Source organism: Thunnus thynnus, chromosome 13, assembly GCF_963924715.1.
Source record: "Thunnus thynnus chromosome 13, fThuThy2.1, whole genome shotgun sequence".
In the NCBI taxonomy this organism is placed as follows: Eukaryota; Metazoa; Chordata; class Actinopteri; order Scombriformes; family Scombridae; genus Thunnus; species Thunnus thynnus.
The window spans coordinates 26,609,698-26,623,365 of record NC_089529.1 but is presented as its reverse complement, the minus strand read 5'-3'; the positions used below and the strand labels follow the sequence as shown (position 1 = coordinate 26,623,365).

The following is a 13,668-nucleotide window of genomic DNA, read 5'->3' as shown; positions in this document are numbered from 1 at the left end:
GTTTCTTGAAGACAACACAAAGCTTTTCATTCTAAAACTGCCTGAACAAGTCGATGAGACAAACACTGAACCCTCTGACCTTCCTGCAATCAATAAAAGCATGTATGTACACTGTACTGTACTGATAGCATGTGATGTCATGAATGAATGTGCTCAGACTTGTTTGGCTCTAAAAAGAACACAACAAAAGATATCTGCAAGTCTTTTTGGCACAGAAAATATCAGCTTATGGAGACACAATCTGCAGTTTTTATTTGGATTGATACACAATCATTTGAAAGGATTTAAAATCCCACTGCTGAGTAACACAAAGATGATTTGAAAAGCACTTTTTGTGGTTGCTCCTCAGTTTAAATTCAATGTTATTCTTCTTTTTGACACTAGATGGAGACATTCAGGCATTGAAGGTCAGTCTGCTTTTGAGAGAAGCCGAAGAAAATCATCCTTGCAGCCACTGAAGTTGAATAAAGTTTGTTGATAAAGACAAAACACACACAATACCTATGGTGTCATTTTGTTTTATATCCTCACTAATGTCACTGATGTCCTGCAGTGCATGATCTTTACTGTCAAGAGAGAAACCTGAGCTGAAAGTTGATGTCAAGAGTTTTATTTTTAAGGACAGAACCAAGCGTGTTTTTTAGGAAACAGTGGGGGAAAAAATGGAAAATGCACAGAAAGAGAAACATTTAGTTGTAATTGTGTGGGAAATATTTGTGTTTCTCAGGTCATTCGCTGGTCATTTTCTATCCTGGGAGTAGTAGGTCATGACCTGTTTATTTCAGAGTGGATCATCTATCTGTCTACTGAGGTTAGCTGAGATATGCAGCTGTCTGGATAAGGTTGGCTGTCTTCTGTGATAACCAAGGTCAGATGGAGATATGCTGTGCTTTGTGCAGACAGTCAGACTGGTCTCCTCTTAGAATGGATAGCAAGTAACCTGCGTACAGACTACGTGTTTTAGATTACTACTGTACTTCTGTCAAAAACTGAAAAAAAAAACAACTCATGTGGTCAAAGTTACAAAGGAACCATTGTAGCCTTTCCTAGATGGTACACATTGTTCCTTCATTGTGTATTATGTTTGTCATTGTACGAAATAATTATGTTTTATGATATGACAACACTGTGGTTAAGGTCTGGTTAGGTTTAGGCACAAAAACCACTTGGTTAGGGTTAGGGAAAGATCATGGTTTGGGCTAAAATGATCACTCTTGCAAGATCTTTCGCAAATCTAGGGTTAACATCTAGACATGACCCTATTTTAATGTCATTTAATTGAAATTAAAATATGGACAACAAGACAAATACTGTGTGGATGATCATCAGATATTTAGTTTGAGTTGCAGCTTTGAAGAGCTTTTGTGTAACATGTTGACACTTTAAACACAATACAAGTGTGTAAAGGTGTAAAGGTACAATTGTGGATGCCATATTTTTTACTTTTTAGTGATCTCACCCAACATATAATACAATCATCTTAGGACTTAAGATTCTTCAGTCTTTTTGGCACCAGTTTGTCTAAAATAGGTCTCTTTTACTTTGAACTTCTGATTTTAATTGACACCCTTTTAGTAGCAGAGCTCACCAACACTACCTGTGTCTGTCTCCAACAGGTGTTGAATATATGAATTCAGTTACTGAAGTATGTTTTTTTTCCCAGTTGTATGTCAGAATGCCAACTGGTTTCCTGCATAAGAGTCAGTGAATCATCGCAGCAGTTAATTTCTCAGTGCACCCGTCTGTTTCTTTAACTTTCTTTAAAGTTATACTGTTCATCATCTCATCAGTATATGTGGTTTGCTTTCAATTTTTGACTTTATTCCCTTTGTGAATGATGTTTGTGTTTGTTATATTCACTACAGTGATGATATTTCCCCATATCTACAATTATTTTGCCGTGTTTCATATTTATCTCTGAGGGTGTTTCATGTTTCTTTGAGGACTCAGATCCACAGCCATTTTAAAGATAACAAATGCTTAAAACTACTTGTATTTAACCTTATATGGTCATTTTGATTAATTTACTGCGGAGTTAAACTCATGTTTCATATGGTGTTTGTTTATTCTATTTTGTCCACTCCCTAGTTCTCCCTAGACTGTATCTTAGTCCAAACATGCCCAGGAGCATCTGCTGTATGTTTTTGAGATTATGTTTGTCTCAGTGTGTGTGTGTGTGTGTGTGTGTGTGTGTGTTCCTAGTCCAGTTATCTCTGGTGTTCTCTCGGCCAAATGTATGTTGGTTGAACTGGTTCACTTTCTGACCTGTTTCCCGTCTGAGCTCGACCACCAGAGAGGGTGATCTGCAGTTTGTTATGTTTGATTTTCCAAGCATAAAGACTATATTTGGGAAAACCTCACATTGAGTGGTTACATCCAAGACACTCATTTGCCTGCTTCACTTCTGCATTTAAGAATTGTAACTTTACCTACTTATTTACTTTCCTCTGTCCCGGAGATGTACATAATGTCCCCACAGATATGTAATAAAGGCCTTCAGTGAAACTCACCTGCTGCTGCCTCCGGGCCAAAATGCAATAAAATAACACAAAGTCTTATATGAAGTTTTGCATGTTTCATGAACTAAAGATGTAGAATGTGTTGTTCATGTTATCAGACTGTTCTCAGGTCTTCTCAGACCAAGCAGAAACACGAGGCCCACACAAATTAAAGACTATAACAGCTGAGGTGGATTAGAAAGTGTGGATATAAACCAGCTCTGGTTGAATCAGTTCATTGAAGATTTTGGTTTCCATTCATTGTTTCAATGATACATTTCTAACTACAAATGAGACTTTAAAGCTTTAAATCTTTCAATGCTTTAAAGAGGATCAATATCCATTTTCTAGATATTCTTGTTCTTGTACAGTGTCACATAATGTTAAGTGGCATTTTTGTCACTTAGCTGCAGGGCCATTTCTGGATATTTTGGTGCCCCAAGCAAGATGACCACTGGCACCCCTGAGGGATATTTTATCACAATTATAATGATTATTCAACTTCACTCAAATTCTGTTCTTTATCATGTCATTATCATCATCTTTCAGGTAGTATTTTTACATGCACTAGTCCCTGTTAAGATCTTTTCTGGTTTTAATAATATCAGGATATGATATAGAACATAATATCATAATATATTAATATCCCTGTAAGATGATATTAATATCCAGGTTACAGATAACCTGTGCAAAGTGGTGGATCATCTCTGATTCCTATAACAGTCTAACAGTTTATGTCTTTTCTGTACTGACGTGCAGGTGTTTTCACTCATGGCTGTTCTGACCATGTTCATGATGTTTATCTCCATTATAGAACTTACGGTGCACACTTTAGACCTGCATTAGAGTAAGTAAAGCATTTCAGATATGTTTTACTGAATACATTTGCATTAAGAGAATATAACATGCTAGTTTCCTGAATATTTGCTAAAGTATCCTGTAGTATTTTCTGTAATATCCACACACAGAGAGAGAATGTCAATGTGAATCTGTCTAGACAGGATTTATACAGATACTAATTAACTTCTGCATCAACAAAATACTGAAATTTTCAACCAACCTAATTATGCTCTAAATATGTGTCAGCGCTTAGTCATCACTTACTGAATGATATTTTGAGAGCAACCTCTCCAAATTTCAAAACTATCTCCAAACTGACCTAGTTTTCCTGTGCATTTCGGTCTCACGATCCACCCATTAGTCAAACTAAAACTGCATGTTGATTGACAAGAGCAGGGGTTTTGTTTGTTTAGGGTTTGTTTGTGTCCATCTTCTATTTGCCTTCAGTTCAAGGCTGTGATCTTTTTCTCATTCCAGACTGTAAAAACACCCATCGAAACTAACCTGTAACACCGACAGTCTTTGTATGTCAACCACTGCTCCATTAAAAGGGCCTTTATGCACCAGTAATTGTGTGTTAATACTTTAAATTTGGATTTTTAAGAAATTCAGAGCAAGAATTTGATAAGATACAGAACAATGTTTGTTTCAATATGTAGAGCAAGGTGGTAACCGTAACCTAAATGGCACAGAACTATCATCAATGACAATCATTTCCAGCTGTGCTTTTCCTGCTATGACAGGTCAAAATATCCACAGCTGTCTATGATCAATGCACAACAATTCATAGTGCTTAACAAGAAGTTTTTTGGGGGGGAAAGTGTCCAACAAATGGATTGTAAGAAAAGTTAGCATTTATTTCCAAATAAAAAATTACTAAAATTAAAGACAATGGTGGTGCACAAAAGGTTGTTTTATGTACTGGAACAACATCCCTGATAATCAACAGAGGCACGGTGAAAAACATCAGCAGTCAAGAACAATCAAGTAAGGGAAAACAGAACAAAAAGACCAGACATGGCTTAACCTTGTTTGATAAAGAAGTGATCCCTGGAGATTAAGTGAGAGCTGTAAATGTCACATGGCAAGAAAGATTTTCTTTCTTTTTTGGCAATGTATCCAATATTTTGCACCAAGTCTCGTTGTTGAACAGTTTTTGCAGGTACTGATCCTCAGACCGGTAGAAAAGTAAAACCAGTCTTTAAACTTTTGACAATACGTGTACAGTCAATATAGAGGCCGGGAACATCCAGCAAACATTTTACAGGCAGCCTGCAAATACCAAACTGTACTTCAAACCAAATCAACATAATATTTTCATGCTATAATAATAAGGTGCAATAATAATTAATATGGAAACAGCGTTGGAATTTTCTTTGAAGATAATTAACATTTTGATTTAGTAACACTTCATGTGAACAGTCCAGTGGTGAATCAACTAGTCATCAATAGATCAGCTGTAATATATCAATAAAAAATCAGAGTTTCACTGTTAGTTATCATCTGTAGGGCTCAGATTAGAAATGTTAGTGTTGGCTTTAGATTTCATGTTGAAAATGACATTTGAGTGTCTGTTTTCTTTCACGTGACAGTTGAGCATCAGCACTGGGGAGTTCAGATAATGAAGAGTTACCCAAAATCTATTAATTGATCAAATATTTCTTGGGTATGTTTGACACATCTACTCAGTCCTAGAATATCAACAAATTATTGTTATTGACAACCTGTGTTTCCATGAACTCTTTAGTTTTCACAATCACTGTCTTCATTATTGTATCAATGTCTACATTTACAGACTGAAACATTTTCAGCTTTGTACACACACATCTTCTGGTTATCACTTCCAGAGCCAGCCATATTTAGAGCCAGCAAAATTATAATCAACACCGTCAAAGGGTGTCATCTGCATGTGTGTGAAGTTTGCACATTTATGCAACTTTTCTACATGGATGAGTTGCCATCAAGGTAACGTAAATGTGTGACATCCAACAGTCTTCAGAAAAGAAGATAAAACATGTACAACTAAACTGTCCTCCACTGAAATGCCACAATTCCACTTTACTTAACAAAGTTTTGAAAAAGCTTTAAAAAAAAAGGACAAACATGATTGATTGCAGACAGGCCATGTGAGCCTTCAACTGTTGACTCGTGTCTTGTTTGTATGTACATTAAAGTCCTCTTCCACTCAAAAATGTGTTTTGCTTCTTGTTCCTACAGTTGGATGTTTGAGTTCCACTGCAAACACTAGAAGGGTTGTTATCATATATTCATCTGCTGAAGGGGGGAATGTTTCTCTGTGTTCACCTTAAATCTGAATTTAAGGCCTGAGTAAGACAAGCGTGACTTTGTGACGTCACAACTAGTTCACAAACCAACCCTGGTGAGACTGTGATGTGGAAACTTGCAGCCTCCAATGCACATACACTGAGAATGGACTTCACAGTGAACTAGGAGGCATGCTGTGTCCTGCAGTTAAACTTTTGAAATTGGTATATTCATAGATTATAGATTTTTCAAATAAGTAGAAGGATGTCATTTTAGGAACTTTAACCAGGTATTCAAACTTTTTTTAATGGAAAAACCATGTCAGGCACAAATTATTTTTATATGTCTTAAAACATCTCAAATGTGTCACATATTTGTCTGCTCCGTCAAGCATATTGCAGCAAAAAAAACAGCATATAAATACATATAACTGAACTTAAGTTGTGAAGGAGCCATACTGTATATGAAGCGGTGATGGAGTCACAGTAACCTCAGACATATCCTGTGATGTCATATCCTGCTGCAGTGGGCTTCTTGGCTCCCTGGGCTCCCTGCATACTTGTCTGCGAGCTGCCACTGGTACTGCGGACCAGTGCCTGCCCCCTGCTGGCTGTGTTGATGCCTCCCACCTGCAGGGTGGGGTTGCGGTAGGTCTGTGAGGTGGTCCGTACCCCTGTGCCGCCTCCTACAGGGTATGGATACCCTCCGCCGTGCCGTCTCCCACGGCCGCCGTCCTGCTCTTCGCAGCATGACATACACAGCATCCCCCCTCCCAGCATGGAGATGAGTGCAGAGGCCAGGCCAACATACAGGCACTCCCCCAGCTCGAACTTCATGCTGGCAGGTATGTTGGGACGATAGAAGGTCTGGACCACCTCGTGTGTGGTCCACGACACTGGTATGAGTGCCAGGAAGCCTGCAGCGAGAAACAGACCCCCACCCGTACCTGCCACACGACTTTTTACTGCGCCTGAACCCTCCAGGCAGAGAGTGCACTGCATCCCCATGGTTGATATGGCGATTGCGAGGATGGACAGCACCAAGGAGATGACCATGAGGGCACGAGACGCCTGCAGGTCGGAGGGCAGCGCCAGCATGGAATTGTAGGTCTCGCATTGGAAGGCCCCCGTACTCTGATATACGCACTCCATCCACAGGCCCCTCATGTTGGCCACAGCCGTAACGATGTTGGAGCCAATGTGGGCAGAAATCTGCCAGTATGGTAGCACTGTGGCGACCAGGGTACCCAGCATCCCCAGCAAGCCCAGGAAGAAGCCCATCAGTTCCAGAGCTGCTGATGCCATGGCTACAGCTGTGATGAACCGCTGAACTGACCGAGCAAGACCAGCTCCTGAGGAAGTCACAAAGAATAATTTCTCTGATGGGTGGAGTTACTGAGTTTTACAGTTGTACTTAAGACTTCTGATGTTGATATGAATGCTATTTGCAAGTCAGACAGTGGTAGGCTACAGAAACTCCAGTATGACTCAGAACAAATTACTTTCCTCAAGTCAGCTAAAATCTGTCAATCAAGGTAATTGAACCCAAACTGAATTTATTATGCTAGATTGTCAATGCAGAATAATTCTAACCCTCACATGAACAACTCTGCAATCATATTGTCTTGAGTTGAGTGATGAACACTTGGATGTTGTAAAATGTGAATGTTTCAAATGATGTGTACGCAGCATAGGATATCACTCCAAATTAGATATTGTCAGGTAAGTTTTCAGCTATTGACTTTCCAGTAAAGACTTTTCAGTTATCTTTACAACCTTCACTAGTAAAGTGACTGTGCAAACAGGCTAAATATCTTAAAAAGAGAGATATCTAGCAAAGTGCTGTGTTAAATCTGTCTGTATATGTACAGTATATGTATCTAACAGTCTGATAAATTTGGGTTTCTTTCTAAATTAAGTTTTAATTATTTAGAAAACTGTCAGAATAACTAAACTGAAGCAACTGTCTTCTGGCTTTGTTAGCTTGCTAACTGTCAAGCAAGCAGGCCAATTTAGTAGAACAGCTTCTGCTACAACGAGCAACAGCTTACGCCAACTGTATCTGAATATTGTACATTAGTTTTCTGATCAGATGTGTTCAACAAATAAAAGCTAGTTAGTTAGCTGACAAGCTGGGATTAGCTAGAGTTTATTTAGCTAAAAAGGCTACAGGTAAATTATATCAAATTATGAATTAATTTCATTTAAATAACACCATCTGGTCCTTTATACTGGATTTAATCCTGCACTGAGACAAAGTCAGAAGAACAGGAACCTCCTGTTCCCACATGGAAGCACTCATTGCTAGCCGTGTAATCAGATAAATTGGCTAGATAAGCTCTTTTTTTTATCATTTTATCATATTTATGATTCATTAAGAAGTGATACAACATGCACACAAACACTTTTAGCTCCTTTTTAATTATTTGAAACATGAATGTTGCAATATGGGATTTTATAGATGTCAGAAGAGGTGGATTTGCAGCCAATTTTGCCAATGGTATGTTTACAGACACTTTAGTTTTTTTCACCAAAAAGGAGATATCATAGCTGTAAGAAATTCCAAATATGTCTGACCCGATGGTACAAGTAGGAGGCTGATGTGAATTACAGATATGATCGGTGTCTTGGAAACTAACCAACACTCTTTGGCAAAGACACCTCATCCATTGACTGTGGTAACATTAAACTAAAATAACCTTAACAAACAATAATACTAGTATGTCCCAACTCAAACCACACTGTATAACATAGATAGGGTGGACAAATAAACATAAAAACTTAATGTAAAAGTACTTTAACTGTGGATACCAAAGTCAAATTCCTGTATGCGTAAACATAATTAATTGGTTAGTTTTAGCTTGTGAACACTCTTTTTCAATTTCATTATTTTTCAGATTGTTCCCCAAATTTTGCTGGGTTTTTGACCTACACAGCTGCAGCTGATTATCAGGCTTTCTTGAAATTGTTAATAGAAAACTCAAGTGCTGATTGCATCTCTTAAATGCTATGAACTGACATTCAAGTTTATACAAGCCACCTTTCTAACAGTATAACTGCATTAATTCAAAGTTAAAGACCTTTCCCATTTGGTCCCATGTACCTCATACAAAATATCTTGTCACCTGAAAATACAGGTACATGTAACACACACACACACACACACACAGAACACTTTCAGACATTACCTGAGACTGCAGCAGGTTATGGAGAAGCCAGATCCCGGACTGATCGAGGATTTGATTTTGTTCTTTTGCTGCAGGAGCTGAAGTTGCAACTGAAGCGGAGGATGAGGAGGTAGAGGATGAAGAAACAGCAGAGCTTGCAGCCTGTACAGTTTGTATTCACCACTGGTATTTCTGTTGAACCTGCTCCTGCTTCTCAAATAGAAATTTTTTTTTCCTTTTTTTTTTTTTTGCTTGCTGTATCAGTCTCTGACTGCTTCCTCAGACCTTGACATAGTCACAGTTGTCATGCAGCCGCTGTATTCTAAATGGCACTTACTGTGCTGGCTGCATTGGACCAAAGCAGCCAAAAAAACACTTTTAGAACAAGTACATCTGCTACTGTTTGAGAAGAAAAAGTCCTTTGAGTTCAATGTATTGCAAAATACTTCACTGAATCCACTTAAAAAAAAGATAATTTTGACGCTTTAACATTGTCTCTCTGTTATTGTCTCTCATGTCTGTCTCAGATGCTCTGCTGTCTTTGTTCAAGTGTGTGATCTCTGTCCTTCATCCAGACCTTCACCTCCTGTCATGTACACACACAAACACTGACAATGACACCTTTGACAGTGACACACACACACTCATATCCTCGTAGCTGGCCAGGTTAATCATTCTCTCATCTGTCATTTCTCCAAAACAGACCTTTGGTACATCATCGGCAGCAGCTTTGTCCAAAAAATAAAAAGTTCAGCAGAGGCGGAGGCGTGTTTGGCAGTGGTAAGAGGCTTCATTATCGCCACTGTAAGAGAACAGATATTTCAGGATATTGGTTTTCTGCATAGTGGAGTGAAATCTTTTTCATTCAGCAAAAGATGTAATGGTCACATAATACTTTTATGAAAAGAGAGGGGCTCAAACCAGTTATCCTTTGATGTTATGGGGGAAAGTGTCTCGATTCGGTGTGCAAAAATCCTTGAAAAAAAGGCTTGTGAGCATTTTTGTATTTATCATTAAAATTAGCAATGAAACAAACCAGCCTGAAGCGAGAAAAATGAAGGAGTGCTTAAACACTTTTAATTAGTTTAATTTAGTTTTCTGTTTTAATTGTACATCTTTTATTTATGGCTTTCCCCAATACCTTTCCCACTGCTGTATGTGATGTGATTGTGAAGCTACATTCCCTCTAATTCATTTATTCACTTAGTCGAGTCATAACTTCATTGATTCAGACCTTTAATAATTTATTTATTAAGTCATTGTTGTTTTACTGAGTTTTCTGTCCAATCCAACAACTCAACAACGCTTTTTTCAGTAACATTTGTGAGGACTTTGTTCAGACAAACTTGAGATCACTACTAGAGATCACAAGCTCAATTTTTTTTATAGTCAAAGTTGTTTTTCCTTCCTCCCTGACAAAATCTCACAATATATTAAGTAATAGCAGAAGATTAGCAATTAAATTCATGAATTTACAGGGCACATCTAGTCATTAGTGTATGCTAACATATTAGTGTTGAGCACAGAAGAAAGAATTAACTGTGTAACAAGCTACAGCTAAAATTTAAGTTGAATAGTTTGTGATTTTAATAGATTCCAAAATTATAGGCTGTTGTGTGCCAGTGGGATAATTATAGCCTTTTATAGTGTTTAATTATAATCAACAAATAAACTGAAACTGATTTTGAAAAACTATTAAAAATGGCTATTCTCAACCCATACTCATGCTGATCCATGGATTTTTAATTATTGTGTGGTACACTGCTTGCTCGCTTTTAAATTAAAGAGAGTGGTCTTTTATTGAAGCAATAACAAAATATAATCTGTAAATGTTAAGGCGGAAAACAAATAAAATGTGAGATGGAGTATGATTAGTAAATGGGATTTAAAAAGCTTTTTGTAAATTAGTTTATTAATTTCATTTTAAAATTCAACTTTCAATTCATCATTTAAATAAGGAATTAGAATGAACAAATTTAATTATGTTTTATTATTATTCATGTTTCATTTAAATGTGAATTTAATAATGCAATTTTAAAAATTCATACTTTTTTATTCAGATTAAACACTGTAGCTATAATTATTCTGGCACATTTCACACTCCATACAAACTGACTTCAGAATTTTTTTACCATTATGCTGTTGTGAATTTACTGCTCATTTGAGCTAACACCAAACTTGGCTGCCTCCTGTGCACCGCCATCCATCAAATGTTTGCTGGGTTGTCAATTTGAAGACTGCTGATGCATCACATTATAAAAGCAAATAATACGTACCATGTCAGTGTATTTCCAGATGTCAGATGAAGAGACATGCCCCCCTTTGTAGGTCAGTGTTTACACATGCCATCGGAGTGTGTGTGTGTCAATAACAGTAGTTACAGTCACAGAGTTTGCTGCTGATCCCGTCCTCAAGCTCGAGCCTTTGGTTTCTTTTCCCTCTTACCGGCCCTCACATGGCAGCAGCATCATAATGGGATTAGCGTGTAATCCAGTCACTTCCCCTAAGAAGCTGACTGAAAGGGCAACGTCCACACATTCAGAAACACTGAACCATTATTGTAAACCACAGAGGGGCATTATCTGGACACACTGCATATTAATGAAGCAGCTCAGGTCAGCCTGTTACCCGTCCGTCATACTGTTGTGACTGACTGGTGGTCAGTTACTGTGAATGAGTGAGAATCTACTGGTGCATGCTTATCAAAAAATCATCGAAAACAGGCAAACCTTTTGTTGGTGTAACTTTCTAATGCACTCCAAACTAGGCAAACATGCACTGTATGGCCAAAAGTATATGGACACTTCAACATTACACCCCTATATGTGACTGTCAAACATCTCATTCAAAAGACGTGGGCCTTAATCTGCTGTTAGAACAGCCTCCACTCTTCTGGGAAGGCTTTCCACAAGATGTTGGAACCTGGCTGCTGGGATTTACTCCCATTCAAGCCACAACAACATTAGCGAGGTCAGACATTGATGTTTGGTGATAAGGCCAGGCTCGCAGTCAGCATTCCAGTTCATCCCAAATGTGTTGGATGAGGTCGAGGTCAGGCCTCTGTGCAGGCCAGTTAAGTTCTTGTACACCAAACTGGGAAAACCATTTCTATATAGAGCTGGCTTTGTGCACGGTGCATTGTCATGTTGAAACAGGAAAGGGACAAACACAAATAGATGCCACAAAAGTGGAGGCACACTATTGTCCAAATTAATTGGAAATAAAGTGCCATGAAAAGCAGCCCCAGACCAAAAGTATGCGGACAGAGTTGCCCAAAATGTTAACTGTATGGGAACAAAAAAATATCTTTATTTGGATCTGACGTCTGTGTATTTTTGATACTATTATTATTATCTGAAATTAACTGAGAGGAGCTAAAGAAATATCTCATAAATTATTTGAAAGCATTACAATCCGAAGGGGTCAAGACTCCAGCAACATTTATAATATAATTTTATAATTATATTACTTAATATAAAAGTAATAGTTATTTAAATTTTCTTTTCAGTGTGTTATATACTGAACCTGATCGAGGCCACATGCCAAGACAAGCTGGTCTCATCAAAAGTTGTTATTTATACTATTTATATATATATATATATATATATATATATATTTATACTACTAAGTGTTGATGGAGTCTTGACCCCTTCTGACTTCTTTCCTTCACTGTGTTCCTTGAAAGTAGGTGAAGTTTTGCCAGAAATCCCTACAAAGCATTAAAATCCCCCAAAATTTCAAATAAGTTTTTCACCAGACAGCAACAAAATGTGGAGTCTTTAATTTATCTTTTTCATTTAAATAATATTATACATCTAATTCTGTTTCTGAGTTTAGATACATCCACCAGAAGAAAGTATCTTATCAGTGTTGTCTCACAGCCGGGACAAAATTTAATCAAGAGAGAGAAACGGGAATGAATTAATTGGAAATCTGTGGGATCAGAAAATAAAAAACCTTGAAGAGTTTGAACTCTAGCTGTTCTGATGCTCTTTGAGGAGGAGGCTGTAGTTTGTGGTTCAGGTCACTAGGGGGAGATAAAGAGCCAGTCAGATGGTTTCTAAACTGTTATATTTCAACCTGCTGTGTTCAAACAGCAGATGTTTGAAGAGCAAATCAGCCTGGAGTGTTAGATGGTGGGTTCAAGGACTTACTTGAGTTAAATGTCTTAAATGTTTCTGCTGACGATACAGGACCTTGATGTGAAATAAAAGAATAAAACTAAGAAATACACACACAGTTGTTGTTTGTATTCTTTATTGTAGTCACAGTTATTTAACATTACAGTCTTTTATTACGTATCTCTAAAAATGACCATACTGGACTTTTAAAAACAGCAGTGAACACTTCTCATATCTGCTGAGTTAACTATTACATTTCATTTCATAGTTTGCCCCCCCACACATGTGACTTTGTGTGAAACTGATCAGGTATAAGACCTCTAGTGGTTAAAAGAAAAAACTGCATCAACAGCTACTCTTAAAGGTGCAGTGTGTAGAATTTATTGGCATCTAGTGGAACACACTGGTCCTTTAAGTTCAGTTCAAGCCGTAATGGTAAAGAAAAGATAAGTTCAGTTTGTTTTCAGTTTAAATAACAAACAAGAAAAAGCTCTTCAATTAAAAATAAATAGTTTGATTTATTCGGTCAGTGAATGAATCCAGTCCGAGGTTCCTGGAGTTTTGCTGCTGAGTTGTGGGTGAGAAACAAGCTTCCGTGAACAAACTGAGAAGAGTGGATTTTGGAGCGATCTAAGGGATTGAAGGAATAAAAATATCGTTTGATCAGAGGATGGCTGTCAGTGGTGGATGAATGAAGGACTTGAGAGGGATTGAACAACCTCACTGTGGTTTTTAAACACGGCGTCCAAAAATGAGTATACCATGAAAAATGGGTGTT

General features: G+C 37.7%; 1 protein-coding gene across 1 annotated transcript; it reads right to left on the bottom strand.

Moving 5' to 3' along the window:
* Positions 1-5,275: 5,275 nt before the first annotated feature.
* Positions 5,276-9,601, bottom strand: cldn2 (claudin 2). Its single transcript, XM_067608848.1, has 2 exons — positions 8,791-9,601; positions 5,276-6,954 (listed from the first exon to the last, which is right to left on the bottom strand). The coding sequence occupies exon 2, from the start codon at positions 6,905-6,907 to the stop codon at positions 6,095-6,097; it is 813 nt and encodes a 270-aa protein (XP_067464949.1). The 5' UTR covers positions 6,908-6,954; positions 8,791-9,601; the 3' UTR covers positions 5,276-6,094.
* Positions 9,602-13,668: the final 4,067 nt, after the last annotated feature.